Source organism: Talpa occidentalis, unplaced genomic scaffold, assembly GCF_014898055.3.
Source record: "Talpa occidentalis isolate TD23 unplaced genomic scaffold, MPIMG_talOcc4v2.1 talOcc4.2, whole genome shotgun sequence".
In the NCBI taxonomy this organism is placed as follows: Eukaryota; Metazoa; Chordata; class Mammalia; order Eulipotyphla; family Talpidae; genus Talpa; species Talpa occidentalis.
The window spans coordinates 59,059,901-59,083,729 of record NW_023602073.1 but is presented as its reverse complement, the minus strand read 5'-3'; the positions used below and the strand labels follow the sequence as shown (position 1 = coordinate 59,083,729).

General features: G+C 44.1%; 1 protein-coding gene and 1 non-coding gene across 2 annotated transcripts; both read left to right on the top strand.

Annotated features, from left to right (window-relative positions):
- Positions 1 to 108: 108 nt before the first annotated feature.
- PPIL1 (peptidylprolyl isomerase like 1) lies at positions 109 to 23,596 on the top strand. The gene is made up of 4 exons (XM_037519613.2): positions 109 to 405; positions 2,701 to 2,855; positions 18,204 to 18,272; positions 18,798 to 23,596. Exons 1-4 carry the CDS (start codon positions 350 to 352, stop codon positions 19,016 to 19,018), a joined length of 501 nt encoding a protein of 166 aa, XP_037375510.1. The 5' UTR covers positions 109 to 349; the 3' UTR covers positions 19,019 to 23,596.
- LOC119253632 (small nucleolar RNA SNORA30/SNORA37 family) lies at positions 12,851 to 12,979 on the top strand. Its single transcript, XR_005127161.1, has one exon. It is a non-coding gene; the product is annotated as a small nucleolar RNA SNORA30/SNORA37 family (small nucleolar RNA).
- Positions 23,597 to 23,829: the final 233 nt, after the last annotated feature.

Here is a 23,829-nt window from a genome sequence, read left to right as displayed (position 1 = left end):
GAACTCCAATCCGAGCGTAAACATAAGGGGAATTCCCGCCTTCCACGCCTAGACAAACCAATCGGATCTCCGGGAAGCAGGGCGGGAACCCTCCACCGGGAGAGCCTCCCTGTTGGATCTTGCGCAGTTCCGCGTCCTTACGGCCAGCTCGTTTTTGCCCCTGCACCCCTGCTTGGGGCCCTTGGAGTTTGGACCCTTACTCTTGCGCGCCCCTGTCCGCCCACCACCCCCCTTCCTGGCGCCCAAAGCTCTACCACGCGGGGACCGGAAGTGTGCGTCGCAGTGGCGGGTCCCCAGCCCAGCGCGCCGGAAGTAGCGCTTGCTGGAGCAGGATTCCTCCGGCCTCGCTATGGCGGCCATCCCCCCCGACTCCTGGCAGCCGCCCAACGTGTACTTGGAGACCAGGTGAGGGGGTCTGGCCCCTGGAGCTGGGCTGCGGAGGCGACGCGGGGCCCGGGCTTGGCCGCGGGACCCGGTTCCGGGCGTGCTTCCTGGGAGGCGGGCGTCCTCGTGGAGAGCCGTGGAGCCGGACCGTTGGGGCCGCGGCGGGCTGCGTGGGGGCCGCCACCGCTAGCGCCCCAGCTCCGCACCGACTCGCGCTGAGACCTCGGAGGCTTGAGCGTCCGCCTCCCCGTTACCTCTGCCCCCCACGCGGGTTCTTTCTTCCATTCATTCTTCGAGCGTGTGTTGAGCCCCCAGGCCAGGGATGTAGGATCTACTAGGCGAGTATACGGAGATGCATACAGGACACACAACCTCGTCTTTCACATACAGGACACACAACCTCGTCTTTGGAGTTTACAGTACACGTAAATTTTGACGAGACAGGCAGTACAAACGTGTAAACAAATTATTGAGAGAACACAAGAAGAAGCACACTTTCTCCTCTATCAGTGGTGTGAGAACAATATGATTGACCGCCAACCAGCTAGTGCCCCTGATGTCTAGCCATCTCGTTTAGTTTATTGCTCTTAGCAACTCAGAAATTTTAGGTGTTATTCCACCTCTCCAGTTTTAGCAGGGGAAATGCCAGAATTTACCGATCAAATGAACAAATTAAATTGGCCAAACCCCTATATCTAAAGAGTAGGGGAGCTTTACTTGGATGGAACCTGGTGTGTCTGCCCTACAGGCTAGGTTCTTGGGTGTCATTCATTCCATTGCCCCTGGAAAAAGTTCAGGGTGATCTTTTCAGATAACCTTAAGTAACTTTTTACTGCTACAACAGTATAAAATTAAAATTTCTTAGTCTGACTTTCCAGACTAAAGAAATAATTGTTTTCATCTGACCACTGCCTACCCTCCGGCTACATCTGACATCCTCGTCAATAACCAAGATCCAGCCTTCATTGCTGTCTGTCTTCTTTCTGTTCTTGTCCAGGCTTTCCACCAGAGCACAGTTCTCTCAGATGCTGCTTTTGCTCCCTGACCATTTTCTCCACCTTTTAATGTGGCAAAATGTTACTTCCTCAGGCCCCAACTTGAAAGTAATTTCTGAACTCACCTGTTAACTTTTTAAAAATCACAGTATGAATCAAAATATAAATCCAGGCAATAAAGAGTATAGAATAAGAAGTAAAACCACCTCTCCCCATGAAAATATTATCAATAGTTTGTTGAATGATCTTCCAGATATTTTTCTATGTGCATATAAACCACTCATGTTCTATTTTTTTAACAAAAACAGGACCATATAATCATACCATCTGTATTTTTCTTCTGTAATATGCCGAGTCAATGCTACACAATTTCAGAATTGTGTAAGTACTTCCAAATCATCAGTGCAAAAAGTGAGTTCCAATATTTAAAAAATATTCACCAAATATAAGCTCCATAAGGGGAAAAGCACCTAGACCCATGCCTTGCACAGAGTAATTGTTAATCCACATTGGACATTAGTAGTATGAAGGATGACATGTCAGTGGAAAGCTTTTAAAGAAAGCTATGTTCTAGTACATGCCACATGGCATTTATAGAGAACTTACCCTGTGCTCGGCACAGTGTTCATATTATCCAGAGTTGACTCAATTCTCACATTCTTAGAACTTCAAGTCTAGAACAGTGTTGGAGTGGAGGGGAAACTGCTTGACTAAGGCTTTTACTTTTTCTTAATAGTACTTGGTGGGGGAGGGGAGCACTCACCATATGGGGTAGGTGCAAAGGTTTGAAGTAATCAGGTTTTGCTTTTGTTACACCTGCTAAACACACAAACTCTTTTTTCCCCCTTTAAAAATGTTTACAAATAGGTAATATATTTTCTTGGTTCAGAAATACAAAAGTTTAGAAATATTAATTGAAAAGCTTCCTGTCCTCCATCTTCCCGGTTTCCACTCCTACCCAGAAAGGTATGCATATATACATAAAGTCCTTTGAGAAAAAATTTACAAATTAAGTGGGATATTTTTTCCTAATTTTGGCTTGGTTATATTGATTTAAGATGATCAGTGATTTTATATATATATATATTATGTATTAGATTTTTGAATTGTTCATGATTATTTTGCTAAAGGTGTACCAGAAATGCCTGCATGTTTTACTCAAGAAACTATCTGTGTGTATTATTTGCATTGTTTTCCTTTTCTGAGGATGAAATCTTATGTTTATCACAATTTCATGACATAACCTTGAGCAGTCCTATAATACTCCTTTTTGCTGTGACCTTGTTCTTGATCAGAGCTCTACTGTCTTCTCCCCCTATAGCATGGGGATCGTTGTGCTTGAGTTGTACTGGAAACATGCTCCAAAGACCTGTAAGAACTTTGCTGAGTTGGCGCGTCGAGGTTACTACAATGGCACAAAATTCCACAGAATCATCAAAGACTTCATGATCCAGGGAGGTGACCCAACAGGGACAGGTACAGTTAAGTCCCCATTTCTTGCTGCAGTTTCATTCTATCATAACAGTGTAAGGCAGCCCCGAGGGCTCCTTTGTATAACAGGGACTTGGGTTAGTGGATTCTGGTGACTGTTCCTGCCCTTTTTAAAACTTAACCTCTCCCAAACATACACATGAGAAATTGACTATCAGTAGAAACTACAGTTATCTTGACTTCCGGGCCTTAGAGAGTTTCTCATAACTTTTGTGTATTGCTTACTAAGAAAAATAATATTTGCCTGAGTAGAGTAGTCCAATTATCAGAAGTAAAAAAAGAAATCATTTGCAATGTTTTGAGAAAAATAAGATTTTTTTAAGATTTATTTATGCATACAAAAGCTGGGCTGTAGGCCAGAGGTGCGGGGGGCTGAAAGGATTCACTGGAGACAGAGTGGGGAGCAGAACAGGTGGGTCTACCGAAATACACTGCTGAGGGGAGCAGCAGGCGAGACAGGAGAGGTCTGCTGTGCCATGTGGGTAGCTCCCTGGCCAGAGATCGAACTCATGCTGCAGCGGCTGCGGATTGCTTCATATTGCTGAGACTTAACCCCTTGTGACACCAGGGAGGTCCGAGAAAAATAAGATTCTATGATTCATTCATTTAACAAGTATTGAGCACTTTTGTTTTTATTCCCTCCACCAGATCACCATATCCATAACCCATTTGCCACCTTTCCCCAGCCCTCCACTCTTTCCCCTATTCCCTCTGGTAACCATTATCTTCTTTTTGCCAAGTTCAGATTTTATTTCTTGTATTGTTTTCATGTAATTGTTTTTTGGGTATTTATATTCTGCAGATGAGACTATCTGAAAACTTTCACTTGTTGACTGATCTCACTCAGCATAATCACCTCAAGATCTGTTCCATTTTGTCCCATATGTACTGTCGCATTCCACTGAGTACCTGCTCCACAGTTTCTCTATCCAGTCATCTGTTAAAGGGCACTTAAATTGGGCCCATGATTTGGCAATTGTAAACAGTGCTGTGGAATACACAGGTGTAGATAGATCTTTTTGTAGTAGATTTTCATGTTATTTGGATAGACACCTAATAGTGGTATTTCTGGGTCAAACGGAATTTTTATTTTCTTGAGAAATCTCTGTATCATTTTCCACAGGGACTATACTAGCTTGCATTCCTACCAGCAGTGGATGAGAATTCCTTCTTCACTGCAACCATGCCAGTCTTCGTTAATTCCATTCTTTTTTATATGGGCCATTCTCTTACAGGGGTCAAGTGGTATCTCAGTGTGGTTTTTAATTTGCATTTCTCTTATAATCAGCGATGTTGAACTTTTTTCCATGTCTATAGGCCATCTGAATGTCTTCTTTAGAGAAGTGTCTATTGAGATCCTTTGCCCATTTTTTTGGGTTATTTATTTATGCAAACAAGAACTGGGATGTAAGCCAGAGGTGCAGGGAGGTGAGAGGATTCACCAGAAAGAGTGGGGCGCAGAACAGGCACATCCACTGAAATACACTCTGAGGGGAGCAGTGGTGGAGACAGGAGAGGTCCGCTGCGCCATGTGCGTCAGCTCCCTGCCCAGGAATCAAGCTTGTGCTGCAGTGGCAGCGGGTAGCTTAATAGTGCTGTCTTTAACCCCTGAACCACCAGGGAGACCTGTTTGCCCATTTTTTAATAGAGTCATTTGGTCTTTTGTTGTTGGGTTGTGTAAGTACTTTGTAAATTTTGGAGACTAACCTATTGTCAGATGTATGGTATGCAAATATTTTTTCCCCATTCTTTAGGTTGCCTTTTTGTTTCTGTGATGGTTTCTTTTGAGATACAAAAGCTTTTAAGTTTGATATTGTCCCACTTGTTTATTTTTATGCTTGTTTCCTTTGCTGCTGGGGTTGTATTCCCAAATATATCTTTGTGGTTGATGACCTATAGTGTGTCCCCTGTATTTTCTTTTAAGTACTTTGGTTGCAGTTCTTATATCCAAATATTTAATCAATTTTGAATTTATTTCTCTGTATGGAGTTCAATATGTGTCTTGCTTGTGTGTGTGTGTGTGTGTGTGTGTATGTGTGTGTGTGTGGCCATCTGTGTTTCCCAGCAAAGCACTTTTTTTAGTCAGATGCTTTAGGTATATAGTAGTGAACAAAGAAAAAACTCTGCTCTCATTAAAGCAGGAAAAAGATGCAGAGATGTGATTTTAGAAAGGTCAGAGAAGTTCTCTCTGAAAAGAGATGTTATTGGAACAGAGATCTGAATGGAGTGAGGGAATACACTTTGTGACTGGTAGAGTTGCATTTTGGGTGGAGGAAGAACAAGCCCAGAGGTCCTACAGCAGCAGCCTGCAGAAGTGATTTGTAGGACATTATAGGGCATGGTAGAGACTTTGGGTTTTATTCTGAATAAGATGGGAACCATCCAGGTTTTGAGCAAAGGAATGACATGAACTGACCTATGCTTTAAAAAGATCACTCTGGCTGCTGTTTGGAGAACAGATGTAGGAGTCAGAGTGGGACGTGGGAACCAGTTAGAAGACTATTGTCACCCAGTCTAGACATAGTTATAGTTAGACTAGGCTAATGGTACAGAAAGTGGTGCAAAGTGACTGGATCCATTTTTGTTTTGCTTTCACTTACATTATGTTTTGATGAAAATAGAACCATTGGGGCCTCCCTGGTGGCACAGGGTATTGAAGACACAGCACTATCAAGCAATTACCAGCCACTGCTGGCCATGAGTTCTATCCCTGGCTAGGGAGCTGACGTACATGGCACAGCAGGCCTCTCCTGTCTCACCCTCTACTCCCTCCTGCAGTGTATCTCAGTAGGTCCGCCTGTTCTGCTCCCCACTCTGTCTCTGGTGAATCCTCTCCCCCTATACCTCTGGTCTACACCCCAGATCTTAGGTGCATGAATAAATAAAATAAATCTTTAAGAAAAAATAAAGAAAACAGAACCATTGGGATTTGATGAGGTTGAAGTGGGGAATTGGGGTATGAGAGGATAGTCAAGGTTTTTGACTTGAATTTAGTGAAATGGGGAAGGCTGAGGAACAGGATTGGCGGGGGTAGATCAAGAATTTGCTTTTGGTTTTGGACATGTTATATGCAAAATACTTGTCAGACCTTCAAGTAGAGAGGTTGAATAAGTAGTTGAACTTAAGGATGGCATTAAGAAAGGTTTGGGATGGAGGTATGAATTTGGGAGTTGTCATTATTTAGATGGGGTTTATGAAATGAAGTTGATTTCAAGGGTCCTTATATCTCAGGCTGCATTTTCTCTCTATAACTCCTACTCCCACTCTTTTGCCTTTAAATAAGCTTGGTTTTCTCTGTGGTGGTTTTTTTTTCCAGTTTTTTTGTTCTTTGCCATTCTCAATTATTCTTTATTTATCCTTTATGACCAGAGCCATTCCATTTCAATATCTATTGACATATTTCAAAACACAGAATATATAAGTAGAAAAAGAACAATCTCAGTCACTTATAAGCATACCTTCTAAAGATTCCTAACCAGCCTTTTTCCCCCAGTATCCCACCTTTCAGAAATGGTGTCCATTACACTAGACATCTTTCTTCTCAGATATCTAGTTAAAAGAAGCTTGGACAGATTGGTAGCTAGCTAAATGGAAATAATTCAAAAGGATAGGCTGTTTTATGCATACAAGAACTGGGGTGTAGGCCAGAGGTATAGGGTGGTAAAAGGATTCATCAGAGACAGAGTGGGGAGCAGAACAGGCGTATGTACTGAAATACTCTGCTGAGGGGGAACAGTGGGCAAGACAGGAGAGGTCTGCTGCACCATGTGGGGTAGCTCCCTGGCCAAGGATCAAACTCGAGGCAGTGGCTGGCTACAGCTTGATAGCACTGCGTCTTTAACGCCCACACCACCAGGGAGACCCAGAAAGTTTTATACTTGATTTCATATAGTTAACAAAAAATTGACTTCCTGCTATGAAAGGTGAAGCAGTTAGTACTTACATTTCTATCCATGCCTGTCTGCCCTCCCTGCCACTCCCAGTTTTGTTGTTTGTTTTATTTTTTCCCTTGTGAGAGTGTACAACATTTTCCAGTCTATGCCCAGGATTCCTTCAGATACTGTATAGGTTCAACATGTTGGTGAGTTCAGTGCTCACGTCCAGACTTTTCTGTTCACAAGTGCTGCTAGAAGGCAGAATTTCTTGTCCATTGGTTTTTAATCACAAGGACTGGAGAGTGTTACATTTTTTAACTCATTCAAGTTTGAGAATTTCTGCCTGCTGTCTTTATTTTTGAAAAATACCATGGCTAGATATGTGTGATTCTAGTCACACTCATTCACAGTTCTGCTCCATCCATTGCCTTCTGGGTTATTTTGTTTGTTTGTTTTTAATATACTTTTCATTGAACTACCATTATTTTACATCCTTGTTCATTTTTTTCACAATAAAGAATTTTTCCCCTCAGGTGTGGTCACCCTCCTTCTTCCATCACCAAGTTACCCGTAATCTTCCACCATACACCGTGGTGCCCACTCCACCTTTTCCCTTCCCTCCCCCTGCCTTCCGGTTCTGTGCATGACTTTGGAAAATACCAAAGCCAGTTTTATTCCTTTCTTCATCTCCGGGAAAATTTTATTTGTATTTCTGAATATTTTTTCTGCTATTCTTACTGGATTTTCTATTTCAGGAAACTAGTTATTCTTTGTTTTATCACCTTTGCCTTCCATATCTAGCACATTTATTTTGAGTGTGTGAGTTGTTTTTCCATTTTTTTCCTGCATAGACTGGAATAATCACAGACCTTTATTCTGTGCCTTATTTAATTTTTAGTCATGTCTAGTGTGCCTTTTTACACCTTCACTTATTTATTAGCACTGTGTAGACTCTCAATCTTTTTCCTTATTTCTGAAATCTTTTCATTTTGCTCTGTTGATTTATTAGCTTGTCTTTGAGCTCCTGTTTTATTGGATTCTTAGTTCTGTTTGGATCATCTGGAGCTTGAGACAGCCATGGTGAAGCCCTTTGTGGGATTCTGTTTTCTCCCACACTGAGTTTCTGAGGTGGTTTTTTTCTTCTACCCTTCCTTTCTTTCTCTGTTTCTATTTGTTGTGGTATGTTTACCTAATTTCCATGCCATTTCTTTCCATTTTATCCATGCTTAATTTCATCATTCAGACCTATGTTGTCCTTACCTTTTATTCACTCAGAGGCAGTGTAAGTGGATTCTCTGTCACTCTCTCCCCGTGTGGGGTTAGTTGTCTTTCACACTCATATGCTGTGATGTTTTCTGTCCATTTTATTCTAGCCTAATTAGGATAGAGGAGAGGACACAAACTCAGCTCGCGCTGAGTGAGCCTCTGTGGGAGAGCTAGCCTGTGTTTTTTCTTTCAGACTTCATTAAAGCCTGTGCCCCTCCACCTGCCAGTGGTGTCTCTCCATCCCCATCCTGGGCTGTCGGTAGTTCTGTGAATGTGGCTGGAGGGAAAGAAAAATGTGCTTTTAGACCAATTTTCATGCTCCATAGGGTCTCTGTAACAGAAGACAGATTTAGGAGAAAAGTATACAAATTTATTTAATATAAGTTTTACATAACACAGAAATCTAAACCTGCTTTCATGCTAAGTTTGATGAAGAGTGAAAAGTTGTGGGAAAAGATGTTAAGACAAAAGGGATATGAGCTAAGTGTAGTAAACTGAGGAAACAGCAAGTTTTATTCCTGCTACTCTCAGTGGCCCTCTTTCTTGGAGATTAGGATGTTTCTTGCCTCCAGGTACAGTGAGGGCACCTCTCACAGAGGGCCTTAAGACCTGCTTCAGGGAAGGTCATTTAATCCCTTCTACACTGGCCATTTCTCAAATTCCTTCACCTTGAAATGTTCAGTGTGCCCTAGGTGCATGTTTTGGGGTCATATGTCCTGAACCTCCTCATGACCCTGCCCCCTGCCTCACCCTCCCAGGGTGGCCAATGCTGGTAACCTGCTCTGCCACCCCTGAGCACTGGCTCTGCCCTCCAGGGCTCCTTAACTTTGTCAGGGCTGCTGACTCCTTGCATTGGCTTCCTAAAATTGGGGGATATTTGTGAGAATTCTGTAAGGGGAGCTCATTTCCTGATTACTACATTTAGGGATAGCAGTCTTTTCCTTGACTGACTCTCTTCAGAATTTTGGGAAGAAGATTGTTTTGTTTTCTTATTTGGTTGATGCTGGTGGATTTTTGGCTTTTAAATTTGAATCTTTTTATGTTTGCTTCCTCAAGTGTTAGGCAGGTAATATACTCCTGCTTCACTCCACTTTCTTTCTTTTTTTTTTTTTTATAGAGCATTTTTTGTAATTTATTTATTTTATTGATTTTTTGTTTGTTTGTTTGTTTGTTTTGTTTATACATGCACTGGGTACAGTCAGAAGCGCGGGAGGGTGAGAGAATTCACCAGAGCCAGAGCGGGGAGCAGAGCAGGCAGAAGGACCGAAGTACACTGCTGAGGGGAGCAGCGGGCGGCAGGAGAGGTCTGCGAGCCATGTGGGACCCTCCTCCAGTGGCCAGGGAGCAGCTGGGGATCAAACCAGCGCCGCAGAGGCCGCGGGCAGCTTCGCAACCCAGCGCTCAACCGCTGCGCCACCGGGGAGGCCCTTCACTCCACTTTCTTTATCTGAAAGTGTACTGTGAATGCTTTGTACTTTTTACTTGTCTTCTTCCTCTTCCTTCTTTCCATGATATAATTTTAATAAAATTGAGTCACTCAAGATTTCTGAATTGTATCCACCCTCAAGTGTGGTGAACGATTGAAGTGAGTCTGCTGTTGAGTCTGTGGAGAAGATAACCAGGAGTTAGGTTCTCCTGGGTCACAATTGTGAAATGCTCCCTGATTAGGTAACACTTTTTGCTTAATGTTTCAGGTGGCAGTGTGTGACATCCTGGGCTCTGCAGCAAGTTGCTGTACTGTGAGGGAGATGTCCACCTCCCACTGTCCTTCATCTGGCACAGTTTTTTTCCAGTTACTCTGATACATCTTCATGTTCTCAATTCAAATGCTCCTTGACTTCCTGCTTCATGTTAAACCATTTTTCTTTTATATTTCCCTGATTATAATAAATCTTTGCTGACTCTTTCTTTAGCATTCTGGATGTCTTTTAATCTGTTTCGGCTAACTTCTTTCCTCTCCTCTATGAGACATGGCTCCCTGTCGAGCCCTTCCTTCAGCTCTTCCCTCTCTGCACTTAGCCTCACAGTGTCCGCCAACTGTTGAGATTGCGGTGATTAATTACATGCTGATTATGCTGGCATCACCCTCACTCTGATTTCATCTCTCTTCTTGGTAGCCCCAGGAACACCTGAAATTTAGCATGTTAAACAGCAAGCTCATTGGTAATTTTATTCATTTGATGAATATTTGCTAAGAGTCTGCTGGGTATCCTGTGCTATTCTAAGGCCTATAAGGACTACTTACTCATTAGAAGCCCAGGCATATTCCTTTTCCTTGTAGAGGTCCCTGCCCTGCCAGGAACATGAGATACTCATTATATGAAACAATCAGAAAAAAAAAGGAGAATAATAATATAAGTATGCAAATGTGTGGTGTTGTGCTGTGAATTATGTATGTGATGTTGGTTGGAATAATTCCTACTGAGAGACAAAGAGAGATTAGGATGGGAAGGACGCATATTTTGCAATGGGCCTTCTTGTTTAACCCTTGGCTGCTAAAGGGAAGGGTGTTTTGGAACAGAGCAGAAACATGAGTAACAGAGGTTTGGGAGTGTGGGGAAGAGCCCGCCACCCTAGGTGTTACATTCTCAAACAATTGACTGGCTGGGTAACATAACTTGGCCACCTCTCTGCACCTGGACAGATGCCTAAGGTGTGATTTCTAAGGCCCCAAGCTGCCTATAGAGGGGATAGTAAAGGAGCAGTCAAGGTAGATTGCACAGAGTGGCAGGAGGAAGCATGGAGCATGAGAGAGGGCCCGTTCATGGACACTCACACACAGTTCAGATTCAAACTAGCTTCATTCAGGGATCATTTGGGGTGCTTGAGTATGAGATAAGAAAAATACATGAGGCAGTTTAATCCAGCCCTGTTATAAAGCAAGGTAATGGGGTGTGGTGGTGAACAGCAGGGTTTTGGAGCCCTGTTGTCTTGGGTTGAATCTTGGATTCACACAAAAGCTGAATGTAGACAAGTTTCATAACCTTACTGAGCCTCATCTGTACTGGGGTGTGGTTATGGGCACCTCAGAGCAACAGTTGTGGGTAGCAAATGATGTCTGTGAAATGGTTAGCACAGGCTGAAACAAAATACAAGCTCAAAAAGTGTGGTTGCTTCTTTGTTATTTTCTTTGGTTGTTAGTTCATTTAACAAATGACTCTTGGGTCCTAGCATAGTCTGGGCATTCTGCTAAGTGGTGAATAAGGAGGCCTTGCAGAGCCCCATGCTAATGGGAGAGACAGACAGTGAACAGATACGTGCATGGGCACACAGTAGGCTGTCAGGCCGTGACACATGGTGTGACAAAGAATATAGTGAAGAGATAGATCAGTGATTCTCAGCCTTGGCACCATTGACATTTTGGGCTGCATAACTTTGTTGAGGGGCTACCCTGTGCATTGCAGGATGTTTAGCTGCATTAGTTAGTGGTAGAACCCTCACTTGTGACAACCAGAATGTCTCCACACACTGCCTGATGTCCACAGGGGACAAACTCACCCATGCTGAAAGTGAGGGAGGTGCTTTTTTGCATAGTGTGATTAGGGAAGTTTTCTCAGATGAGGTGGCATTTCAGCAGAGCTCTGAATAAAGTGAGTCACAAGACTGTCGGTGGGGAGGACACTTCAGAGACAACAGCAGAGACCTTAGACCTGAGTGTGCTTGGCACGGAAATAGCAGAGTCCAGTGTGGCTGGAACAGGTGAATGAGGGGGACTGTGGCTGGAGATGACTGAAGGTAGCAGAGCATCACACGACGGAGAGTCTTATTAAGTCAAGGTAAAGACTTTGGATTTTGTCCTAAGTGAGATGAAATGTCACCAGAGGATTTTGAGCAGAGGCGTGCCATGATGAGACTTACTGTAGGACACACACACAACCCCCCCAGGCTTCCACTTGGAGATTAGACTGTCATGGAAACGCGGAGGCAAATTGAAAGCAAGGAGACCAGTTGGAACTTACCTTATCAAAGTTAAGAGTTTGGGGCCTCCCTGGTGGCGCAGGGATTAAAGTCTCAGCCCTATCAAGCTATTGTCAGCCACTGAGGCATGAGTTTGATCCCCGGCCAGGGAGCTGACCCACATGGTGCAGCAGACCTCTCCTGTCTCGCCCACTGCTCCCCACTCTGGTGAGTCCTCTCATCCCCTGCACCTTTGGCCTACATCCTAGATCTTGTGTGCATGAATAAATAAAAATAAATCTTAAACAAAAAACAAAGTTAGAGCTTACTGTATTTTGGACCAGGGTGATAGCGGTTGTGTTGGTTCTGGTCCTCTGGGAAGCAGACACCAAGACAGACTTCAATGATCCAAAGATAACACCTGTGAAAGATAAAGGGTCAAGGGAGCAGGCGTTGAAGGGGAAGTCTCCAGGATCTGTGGTCTAACACCTGAGAGAGAAGAGGGAGAGCTGCCAGTAAGGTGGGACTAACACCAGGAAAATGTAGTCATGGAAACCAAAGGGAGACGGTAGTCCCAGAAAATGACGTGAGCTGTCACACGCTGCTCATAAATCTAGCAAGGTTAGACCTGAGGATTGACATTTGGACTTAGTGACATGGCAGTGACTGATGGCCTTGATGGATAGTTTTGGCGCCGGCGGGGGAGTGGGTCTTCACTAGAGCATTTGAGGCAGGAGAGGAAGTGGGTACCAAGTATCAACAACTTTAGAGTTTTTCTGTCGAGGGATGCAGAGAAATAGTGGGATACTTGGAGACAGTTTTTGTTTTGGTATTAGATAGGAAATGTGAACATGCTTTATGCTAAGAATGATCCTCTAGCAAGAAAAATTGATACAGGAGAGGGGGAAATTATAATTGCAAGGTTGTTCACATGTGAGTAGACTAGCACTTTCACAGGTCCTCCCCCAGGCAGTGGGGCTAGGATTTGGTAGCTGGTGCTAAGAGAAAACCCTTGAGTTCGTCCTTGCCCTGGGACTGTGCCAGTGGCAGCTGTCACTCAATGGGACAGATTGAAAAAAAAAAAAAAGGTAAATGGGATTAGGTGCATGGCAGTGAGGGAGTCAGATGAACAACCTATACAGTGTATTGATAATGCAGGGAGGAAGGTAAATGGGTCGAGAGGTGGGCTTGGTGGTGAAAGCATGTCTCTTTGCTTTTCTCTCAGTGAAGTAAGCATTAACCACAAAGAGCATGGGTGGTGAGGGAACACTAGAGGTTTGAGGACAGAGGAACTGGAATAAGCCCAAGCAGAGTGGCTCCAAGGTAGATTATTAATCACCAGTTAGCGTTGCCTTTCACAGAAAATGCTTGGGTTACTTTAAAGGCTCGTCATCCCAATGCTGTATGTTTGCGTCATGTAATAATACACTGCATGCCTTCCATGCATTATCTCATTTAGCTGTCATAATGATCCCATGTGACATAGGTACTACTGCTGTTCTTATTTGACAGACAAGGAAACTGAGGCTTAGAGGGGATAAGTATCTTACTTGAGGTTACCCAGCTAGTAGGTAGTGGAATTAGAATTGCAATTCAGGTCTTTCATAGGTAAGTGAGAAAGAGAGGACTCCACATAAAAAACTACAGAACTGCTTGGAGAACTGTCATATTGTTGCCCAGATTAAATGTGGTATCTGACATTTGCCTGGTAATCTAGCAGCTCCCTTAGCCGCTTCCCCCATTCTACTCTGTTGCTCACAAAGTGATTATATCAGTTGATCAGTGCTTTTGGCTGCAAGTAACAGAAAACAACCACGGTGGCTTAAACAAAGAGAACTTGTGCTTTCCTCGTGTCTGGAAGTGAGCAGTGGTAGGCATTGGGTGGCTGCCCAGTGGGGTCGTCAGAGACCAAACTTGCTCTACCATTTTTGGTGTCATGACCTTTAGTCTCAGACTTCTTCTGATATCACCTTTGCTTTCAGAAAAGAAATATAGAGAAAGCTATGCGTGAAAGACAAAGGAGTCTATTTGTCCCTTTTTATCAGGAAGGCTGTAGCTCTCCCAGGAGCTTTGTTTATATTATTAAGTCCTAACTGGGTCGTTTAGCCACACTTAGCTGCAATAGACACAAGTTAGTACCTCCCTCCCTTGTCTCTGAGGTTGAAACAGGCCATGGACAATAGGACTGGAAATGGTCAGGGCTAGCTGACCTGCAGCATCTGCTAGAGGCTCTCTTGGTAAGAGGAAGCTTTGATTGATGTCAGAGGAGTCTTAGGGATAAGGAGAGATTTTTATTTTTAAAGAAACTGCTCATAGGTCCGCCCTGGTGGTGCAAGGGGTTAAGCACCGCACTATGAAGCAATTCACCACCTCTGCAGCACAAGTTTGATCCCCAGCCAGCCAGGGAGCAACCCACATGGCGCAGCAGACCTCTCCTGACTCGCCTGCTGCTCCCCTCAGCGGTGTACTTTGGTCAGTCTGCCTGTTCTCTTCTCCACTCTGTCTCTGGTGAATCCTCTCACCCCCCACACATCTGGCCTGTGCCCCAGTCCTTGTATGCATAAATAAATAAATCTTTAAAAAAAAAAAAAAAGAAACAGCACATAATAAAGAGAAAGACTAAGGAATTTCAACTGGATTAAAAGAGTGAAGAACATTGACTAGAAGAAGATATTTACTTGCAAAGCATTAGCTGACAAAGGATTAGTATTCAGAAAATATGAATCTAGCCACTTAGAAAAGTGGCCATTCAGAGTGGAAGAAAGCTAAATAGCCAGTAAACATGATATTATACAAAACTTCAGGGAATGAAGATTAAAAGGGCATAAGAAATTGTGCTGCTCTCAGACTGACAGGTGTTAGAAGTGTGACTAATGGACTTAGAGCAGTGAGAATAAGAAGGAGAACAAGGTGGGATGTGCCTTGAGGTCACATCTGGCATGTAGTTAGGAAAACCTTGTAGTGCTAAGATGCTTGTAAACTGTGACCTGCATACACCCCCATTCCCACCCCCACCCCCAGTGAGGTTAGTCCATGAAACTCCTGCACTTGTGTTTGAGAGACAGTATAAGATTGGTTATTACAGCCTAACTTATAATAATAATAATTTAAAAAAAAAAAAAAAACATTGGAAAGCTCCTAAATAGCCATCAATATGACACAGATAGGTTTGGTGATACAGTGCGAAGTGGGATGAATACTACAGAGAGCTCCTGGAACAAAATTGTTGAATATCACAAATGTGGGGGGAAAACTAATTGTCAAATACCTAGAATATAATAGTATTTATATAAACTTAAATATATGCAAAACAACAGCACATTTTTTAAGGGATACATACGTATATGGTAAAAACAAAAAAGAAAGAAAAAGAAAGGAAATGCTTGGAGATGAGAAGCTCCTGGTCAGAATAGTGGTTGCCTGGAAGGAAAATGTGATTCTTCAGAGCAGTTGTGAGCTCTAGCGGGTGGGGAAGGGTGACGTGTGAGTGTGTGTGTGTGGGTCTTGGACTTGATTTATCGTACTTTTATTTCTTGGGGAGGTGCAGTTATTTGTCATGCTATTCTTTGTATGTTTGGAATGTTAAATGAATTGAATAAGGGGACTCCCCGGTGGTGCAGCGGTTGAGCGCTGGGTTGCGAAGCTGCCCGCAGACTCTGCAGCGCCGGTTCGATCCCCGGCTGCTCCCCGGCCACCGAAGGAGGGTCCCACATGGCGCGCAGACCTCTCCTGCCGCCCGCTGCTCCCCTCAGCAGTGTGCTTCGGTCCTTCTGCCTGCTCTGCTCCCCGCTCTGGCTCTGGTGAAATCTCTCACCCTCCCGCACTTCTGACTGTACCCAGTGCTTGTATAAATAAATAAAAATAAATCTTTAAAAAAAATGCATTGAATAAATGTTTAAGATAGAGGACAGAAAAGTAACAGAACTTTAAGAATAGAGTTTAGAAAACAGGCTTGTACCTATCTATTTCCATTGTATCTGTACTGGTGTAAGTTTTTGACTAAGAAGTTTCCCAGTTGTCAGTTTTATAACTGATAGTTGACATCTGTGTAACCTGCTCTGCGCCAGAGAACTCTTTAATCTTTCCCTGTCCCATCCCCACCACCCCCACCCCCATCTCTCCCTGTTCCTCCTGCCCAACAGGAATGTTTTGATTGTAATTAATTTTCCTTCTGACATTTTGCTGCAAACCCTGAATTGAACTAGGTTATGAAAAGATGACGAATTATACGTAAATGGTGCTGAAGAGGCCCAAATTAGTTGTAGTTAGTCTGATATGCCTGGTGAATAAAAAGGGGGCTCCATGTTCTTCTTTCTCATCTCTTTCTGATTGCTTGGAGCCACAGACTTCATCTGTGACTCTTGACTGGCCTGTCCTGTAATCCTCTTCTTGTTTGTGGTGCTGTTAGTGTGATGGATTTCTGTTCCCGTAGGGCGGGGATCTAGAGGTTTCATTCTAGCTGTTCTCAGCTTGCTGGGATCACGCTGGCAAGACCCAGCCTGTGGATAGACAACCCAGTACTAAACTTGATCCTCAGTTTGTTCACTCAAGCCCTGAACGTGGGGCTTGACTCAGTTTACCCCCACAGCCCCCTCTCTCCTCCCTCATCTTTAGCCCTAGAATTTCCACTAATCATCCCCACCCTTCCAGCCTTAGGCAGGAACTTTGACATATAATCAGAGGGAATGTACTGGTTGCATAATTGCTGTTTGGAAGTCGACTACCAGGTTGAAATTTTAGAATGAAATCTTATATAGTTTGATAGTACAGTGATTTTCCAGAAGCATTGGTAGCCTGGACCAGGTGGGAGGTTTCCCCTCATCTGTTAGGATTCGTCCCCGTTCTTCTTTGCATGAAAACAGTGTTTTCTTCCAAACCAAACTGGAGGCCATGACATACTCCCTGTAGCGGAGCATCCAGAAAAGTAAATTAACAAAGGATGTTTACCAGGGAAACACTTAGCTGGGCCCCAGGGGGTAGACATTGTACTTTAGCCATGCTACCTTCACGGCAGGCTGTAATAGGAAGTGAGCTCCATCCGGGTGGTTTGCTTTTTTCCAGGCTGTCTGGTCTGGTCAACTTGAAGAAACAAAGTAAGTAGTTCAGCAAGGCACATGATTGACGAAATAACTGATTAGGCAAGTTGCCTCCTGTTAGGACATTTTTTCCTATTGGAAAGCCATATTAACATATTGTTTTGCTTTTAAGAATGAAACCTGGGTACCCAGTACAGTGCCACACTATTGTGGACAAAATGTAAATGACACGTGGTTGCTAGCCAGTCAGTTCCATCCTGTGTTTTTTCATAATTTCTTTATGATGAACTACCTCTGCAGTGAACTCTGCCTACTGTAATTTTATTCCTTCTTGCCACATTACCACTTAAATGATTTAAATGAATTTTATTTTCCTTCACCTAGGTTAAGGACAGCGAATACATAATCATTTTTTAAAAAATTTATTTTATTTATTTATGCATACAAGAACTGGGGTGTAGCCCAGAGGTGTGGGGGGTAAGAGTATTCACCAAAGACAGAGTGGGGAGCAGAACAGGCAGATCTACTGAAATACACTGCTGAGGAGAGCTGTGGGCGAGACAGGAGAGGTCTGCTGCGCCATGTGGGTTGCTCCCTAGCTAGGATCTGATCAAACTCATGGCACAGTGGCTGGTGACAGCTTGATAGCACTGAGACTTTTTAACCCCTGCGCCAGCAGGAAGGCCCTAGATTTAATTTTTGATGCCATCTCTGATCCATTAAAAATGACTATCTGTAACAAAAAAACGTTGCTCCCTGGAGTTCTGGGTTGGTCAGGACTCAGTGGAGAGTCTCAGCTCATCAGGGGAGATGGCTGACTGATAAGCTGGGTCTGTGGTGCAGGCAGGGTTTGGGGCATTTCTATCTAAAATACTCACAAAACTATTAAAAATTAAGAAAACCCTTACATCAAGGTGTGACTGGTTAGATTGCAGGAAACTTTAATGTTCTTTTGATGGCATTGTGCTTTTTCTACATTTTTGACAGTGAACTTCTATTATTTTAATAAGCAGGGAAAAAAAGTTATTTTGAAAAGAAACTTCCTACCTGAATGAAACCCATGATTTGAATGTGCTAGATTTTGCAGCAGTGCTTGATTCTGCTTCTAGGCTGTGGAATTGCAGCCTACCTGGCAAGGATCTTGGCATGCTCACTCTTTTCCTCTTCTGCACTTCAAAAAATCCTTTGACCCTGGGCCATCGTTGCTGTGAGGTAGAACGTGGGATGACTGGTTGGTTTTTTGTCTTCTAATCTGGCAGGTCGAGGTGGTGCATCTATCTATGGCAAACAGTTTGAAGATGAACTTCATCCAGACTTGAAATTCACAGGTAAGTCCATAATCTGGCTGGACTAGGTGGGAAGAGGGGAGTCGATTTGAAAAGCTTGTTCTTTGGCTAGGATTCAAAGCGAATGCCTGACACCGTGGCCTGGTGCCATGTCTCTGTCCAGCTGCGGCGCCACAAAGGACCCTGGTGGATTAGAGAAAGAGACACCTCTTAAGTGAGTCCTGAGTGATGTAGAGTGCTGGTCTGAGTGTCCTAACATGCTTGTTGAATGTAGATGATACAAACTATAGGAAAGCAAAAGCTTCTCCAAAAAAGCAGGAGACTTTGCCGGGGTCTTGAGGGGAATCTGGGGCATGGCCCATCCATTCTCATGACTCATCTTGGATAGAGGCTAGGGACAGGTGAGGTCCACAAGGCAGTGCAGCCGTGACCTCTGTGTCAGGGCAGAGAGCCTGCCCTGAGGCGAAGGTTGTCTGTTGATTATTTGAGCCAGAACAAAGCCTGGCAGCTGTGGAATGGAACTGTGGAGGTTGCTCATACTCTTTCCTCTCTTCTTTTTCCTTCCAGGAGCTGGAATTCTTGCAATGGCCAATGCGGGACCAGACACCAATGGCAGCCAGTTCTTTGTGACCCTCGCTCCCACCCAGTGGCTTGATGGCAAACACACCATTTTTGGTCGTGTGTGCCAGGGTATAGGAATGGTGAATCGAGTAGGGATGGTGGAAACAAACTCCCAGGACCGCCCCGTGGACGATGTGAAGATCATCAAAGCGTACCCTTCCGGGTAGACATGTCGCTCTTTTGGGCACACCCGGGTCTTCTGAGATGACCCCAATGAACCAGCTCCCAGATGACCTGGAATGACACGTAACTCTAAACTGCATTTTGGCCTTGCAAGTCCTGGCACAGGAAGCCTGGGATCTTGGGTGAGTTAGAGATGGGAGTGTATTTTAATAGGATGCCTCCTTTCTCTTCCCCCGTGCCTAGGTTGACAGAACATTTGCAGAAGTGCCCGTGCACAATCTTTCACAGGTTACTGCTCATCGCCAGTGACCCACACTGCTCCTCCTTGTGCGTATCTGTTCTGATACTCTTGGAACAAGATGAAGCAAACTGTCATTTCACCGTGCCTAACCAAACTTCTTCCTGTGGAGATTTATATTCTGGCCTACACTGCATTCTTTGGTAGCTGACAGCAACAGAATTCAAAATCAAGCAGTGTCTATCAGCCTTCTGAACTCTGTGCAGCCCCTGTGTCAGTCTCCCGCATTTGTTCTTCCAGGGAATGTATACATCTCTCTATATATTTTCCCTCTCAAAACCAGAATATCAACACTGCTGTTTCTGACACTTAGACATCCCACGCAAAGCCACATTGAATTTTTGCCAAGTGAAAAATGCATCCAACAATCAAGTTTCTAAGAAGGTGTCAAGTGGGGAATGATAATGTGTAATAATCGAGAAAAGAATTTATTAAAAGGAAGCAGAAGTACTGGCCATTTTTTCCCCAGGAAGCAGTGGAACTTTGTCGTGAGCTTGAGGACAGACTGTGACTTCTCCTTAAAAAGCAGTATTCTCGTAAAGGAGGGGCAACAACTTATGTTTTTTATTTTTAATATGAGATTTTAGAGAAACTAGATAAGAGGTTTTATATTTTTTTTTTTTTTTTAATCTTTCTGATTCGGTGGGAGGTGAGAGAAAGGAAGTTAATACCTATGTAATACATAGAAGCTTCCAAAATAAAATTCCACTGATGGTTGAAATCTCTGCTGTGATCTGATTTTAAATATTGTATGAGGCTCTTGCAGCCATTTTAACCTCTGAACCCTTTCAAGTAGTATTTCTGTGGCTCTGCTGTGGATTCCTCCCATTCATGAACAGGTCTGCCTTTTAAAGGGCAGTATCGGGGCCTCCCTGGTGGCACTAGGGGTTGAGACACAACCTACAAAGCTATCCGCAGCCACTGCAGCACGAGTTCAATCCCCAGCCAGGGAGCTGCCCACATGGTACAGCGGACCTCTCCTGACTCACCCGCTGCTCCCCTCAGCAGTGTATTTCAGTCAGTCTGCCTGTTCTGTCTCTGGTGAATCCTCTCACCCTCCCACACCTCTGACCTGTAACCCAGTTCTTGTGTGCATAGATAAATAAATCTTTAAAAAAAATAAATAAAGGGCAGTACCAAAGAAAGAAGATAACAGTTGTTGGATGCATTTATGAATGAGGGGAAATTATCTATAGATTAATCAGATGGATGTTCTGGGAGACCGAAACCACCCCTCAAACTTGCAAGAAATCTGTATTGTTGTGAACTGAGAGACAATATGTGTTGTGGTGCTTGCTTTCTCAGACTAGTAGCATCTTGACTGAAGAGAGAATTACAGCTTTATTGCTCTTTATTGCTCTAAACATTTTGGAGCTGATGATTTCCTTTACGGAATAACCAAACCACCTCATTCTCCATTGCTCTGTCTCTTTCTTGACAACAAAAAGCCAAATCCAACAACTAAGTAAATGACTGACTTTTCATAGATGGTTTTGGGATGCACAGGACCTTTCTAAATTCTGGGAAAGTAGAAAGTACATTTCTTTTAGCCTGGATGGTTGCACATAATTGGTTCCACCTCTCCAGAGCAAGGTATAAAACACACACCATTCTGTTCGCCTCCAGAATTACAATCTTGAAAATCCCCACTTTCACCTGGATCCTGAGAGTGGTAAAAACATATCATCACTACTTTGGGAAGTAAGGTGTTGACTAGCACAGGCATTGTTCCTTTCTTCTAGAAAGACACACCAAACATGCAAACATGATCATATGCTTGCAAACCTGCAAACCTGCAAGCATGTGTCAGGTTTTCATAAAGGATGAGACCTCAAAGAGTAAAACTTGAATTGCTCCACAATTCTAGTAAATACGCGAGTTAGCCAAAGATGAGAAACTCCTGTTTCCATGGAAAGGTCACTTGTTTAAAAAGAATCCTGATTATTAATCCTTTTGTCATATAAGGGTTTACACCCTCTCAGGAGAAGTACAATTAGGACACATCTCATAAAAGTGGGGTGTGAAATGAGAGCCAATTTCAGTCACATCTTAGATCTAAAGTGAGGGTAGCTTAGGAGGAGAAGATAGGGATGAGTTTATAACCTAAATAGAGATTAATGAAAATAGGTTGTGGGATTGCTGGAGCTAATGAAGGAACGAGAGCTCAGCTTGGGTGAGAAGGGTAGGAGGTTCTAGACTTTTGGAAGAAGACTTGAAGTTGGTAGCAATGTTTTTTTTTTAAGATTTTTTTTTTTTAAGATTGATTTATTTATGCATACAAGACCTGGGGTGTAGGCCAGAGGTGCGGGGGAGATGAGAGGATTCACCAGAGACAGTGGGGAGCAGAAGAGGAAGATCCACTGAAATACACTGCTGAGGGAGCAGTGGGCGAGACAGGAGAGGTCTGCTACCGGCGTGTGGGTAGCTCCCTGGCTGGCCGGGGATCCAACTGGTGCTGCAGTGACTGGCAATAGCTGTCTTTAACTCCTGCACCACCAGGGAGGCCCCCCCAAAAAACAGTGTTCTTGCCTGGAATGGGCAGGAAGTTTGGCACCCAGACAATAAAGGGCACTAACCCAGGGCTTCTCACACTTTACTACACAAGAATCAATGGGGGAGCCTGCTAGAAAGCAGAGGTGGATTCAACATCCAGCAAGAAAGTCTGTGTTTTTAACCAGCTGGTCCAGACACCAAAGTTGCAGTAGTGAGATCCTACAGGCCATGTTTCTTCAACATTAAATTGGAGAGGGAGGATTTTCCTAAGAGCGTGGGGCGTATGGGACCACAACTTGGTCTTCTGCTTCCTAGGCCAGTGGTGATTTTGGAAGAGTGAAGAAATTGAAAGCACAGGATAAACTTCTACAACTCCTGCCTTTGGCTGCTAAGACTGAGCTCTAAGAAACAGTGTCCTGCTTTCCACTCCTACTTTAGTACTCGACATCAGTGTGGCACTGAGATTGCTGTGGTGGGCCCTAGAATGGGTAAGAAGGTATGATTAGAAATTACAGAAATGGGGCCTCCCTGGTGGTACAAGGGGTTAAGCACAGCACTATGAAGGAATCCGCAGCCTCTATGGCACGAGTTTGATCCCTGGCGGCCAGGGAGCTACCCACATGGCGCAGCAGACCTCTCCTGTCTCGCCCTCTCCTCCCCTCAGCAGTGTATTTCAGTCAGTCTGCCTGTTCTCCCCCACTCTGTGTCTGGTGAATCCTCTCACCGCCCCACCTCCCCCACCACCTCTGGCCTGTACCCCAGCTCTTGTATGCATAAATAAATCTTTTTTTAAAAAAATTACAGAAATGCAGGGGAGGTGTCCCCCACAATCACGACATTGAAGGAAAAGGTATTCGAACCAAGATCCCAGCTTCACCACTTGGCAGCAGTATGATGTTTCTTAATTCCTCTGTGCTTTAGTTGGCAGAGGGGATGAATGGTCCGAACTTCACAGGGCTGTTGTAAGGATTATGTGGGCTAGAACATTTGAAGCCAACACACGCAACTCCTGCCTCTTCGTCCCACGCACAGCTTCTCCCACCAGGCTAACCTCCAAGCAAAAGATGTTATTTCCTTCTGCGTGTCTCCTCAGCACCTTATGCAGTTCTTTAAGGTTATTGTTGAATGAATGAAATAAATTGTTTTCTTCGGGAAATGATCAAAATACATGTGCAGAAATAGCTTTATTCCAAGTCTCCAAACCCCAGCTTCAGCTGGTATGGCAGCAAAGTTTTTCCACTGAGCCCTCTGGAAGTCCTCAGCTTGATTTATTTTTGGATTGTGTCTCCAGAATATGTCAAAATAGCTTCCTCCCAGCAAGGAAAATGATTCCTACCCGCAGATCCTCAAGCCAATCAGTTGTCACTGTGGCCTTCTGACCCCACATTCTTACAACACGTCGAAGAGGAAACATCGAAAACACATTTAAGTGGTCAAATTTGCTGCCCACAAGGCCCCGCATGGCTTTGAGCCCTGTGACAGCAGGTTACTACTCTAGGTAAATACTAGGATAGATCTCCCAGCAACTTTTTTTTAAAAGATTTATTTATTTATGCATACAAGAACTGGGATGTAAGCCAGAGGTCTGGGGGGTGAGAGGATTCAACAGAGAGAGTGGGAAGCAGAACATGCAGATCCACTGAAATACACTGCTGAGGGGAGCAGCATGTGAGGCAGGAAAGGTCTGCAACACCATGTGGGTTGCTCCCTGGCAGGCGAGGGATTGAACTCAGTGCTGCAGTGGCTGGTGGTATGATAGCACTGTCTTTAACCCCTGCGCCACCAGGGAGGCTCCCAGCAACTTTCTTTTACAAATAATTGAGAAGCAAACTGTAGGGTAAGAAAGCATGTTAGGGCTTCCCTAGTGGTGCAAGGGGTTAAGATGCAACCTATGAAGCAATCACCAGTCACTGCAGCACAAGTTTGATCCCTGACCAGGATGTCTCACCTGCTGCTCCCCTCAGCAGTGTATTTCAGTGGATCTGCCTGTTCTGCTCCCACTCTGTCTCTGGCGAATCCTCTCACCCCCCCCCCCAACCTCTGGCCTACACCCAGCTCTTGTGT

Coding starts and splice junctions, on each gene's coding strand:
- PPIL1 (XM_037519613.2), top strand. CDS start 350: ATGGCGGCCATCCCCCCCGACTCCTGGCAGCCGCCCAACGTGTACTTG. Junction 406..2,700: donor AACGTGTACTTGGAGACCAG/GTGAGGGGGTCT, acceptor CTCCCCCTATAG/CATGGGGATCGTTGTGCTTG. Junction 2,856..18,203: donor AGGTGACCCAACAGGGACAG/GTACAGTTAAGT, acceptor CTAATCTGGCAG/GTCGAGGTGGTGCATCTATC.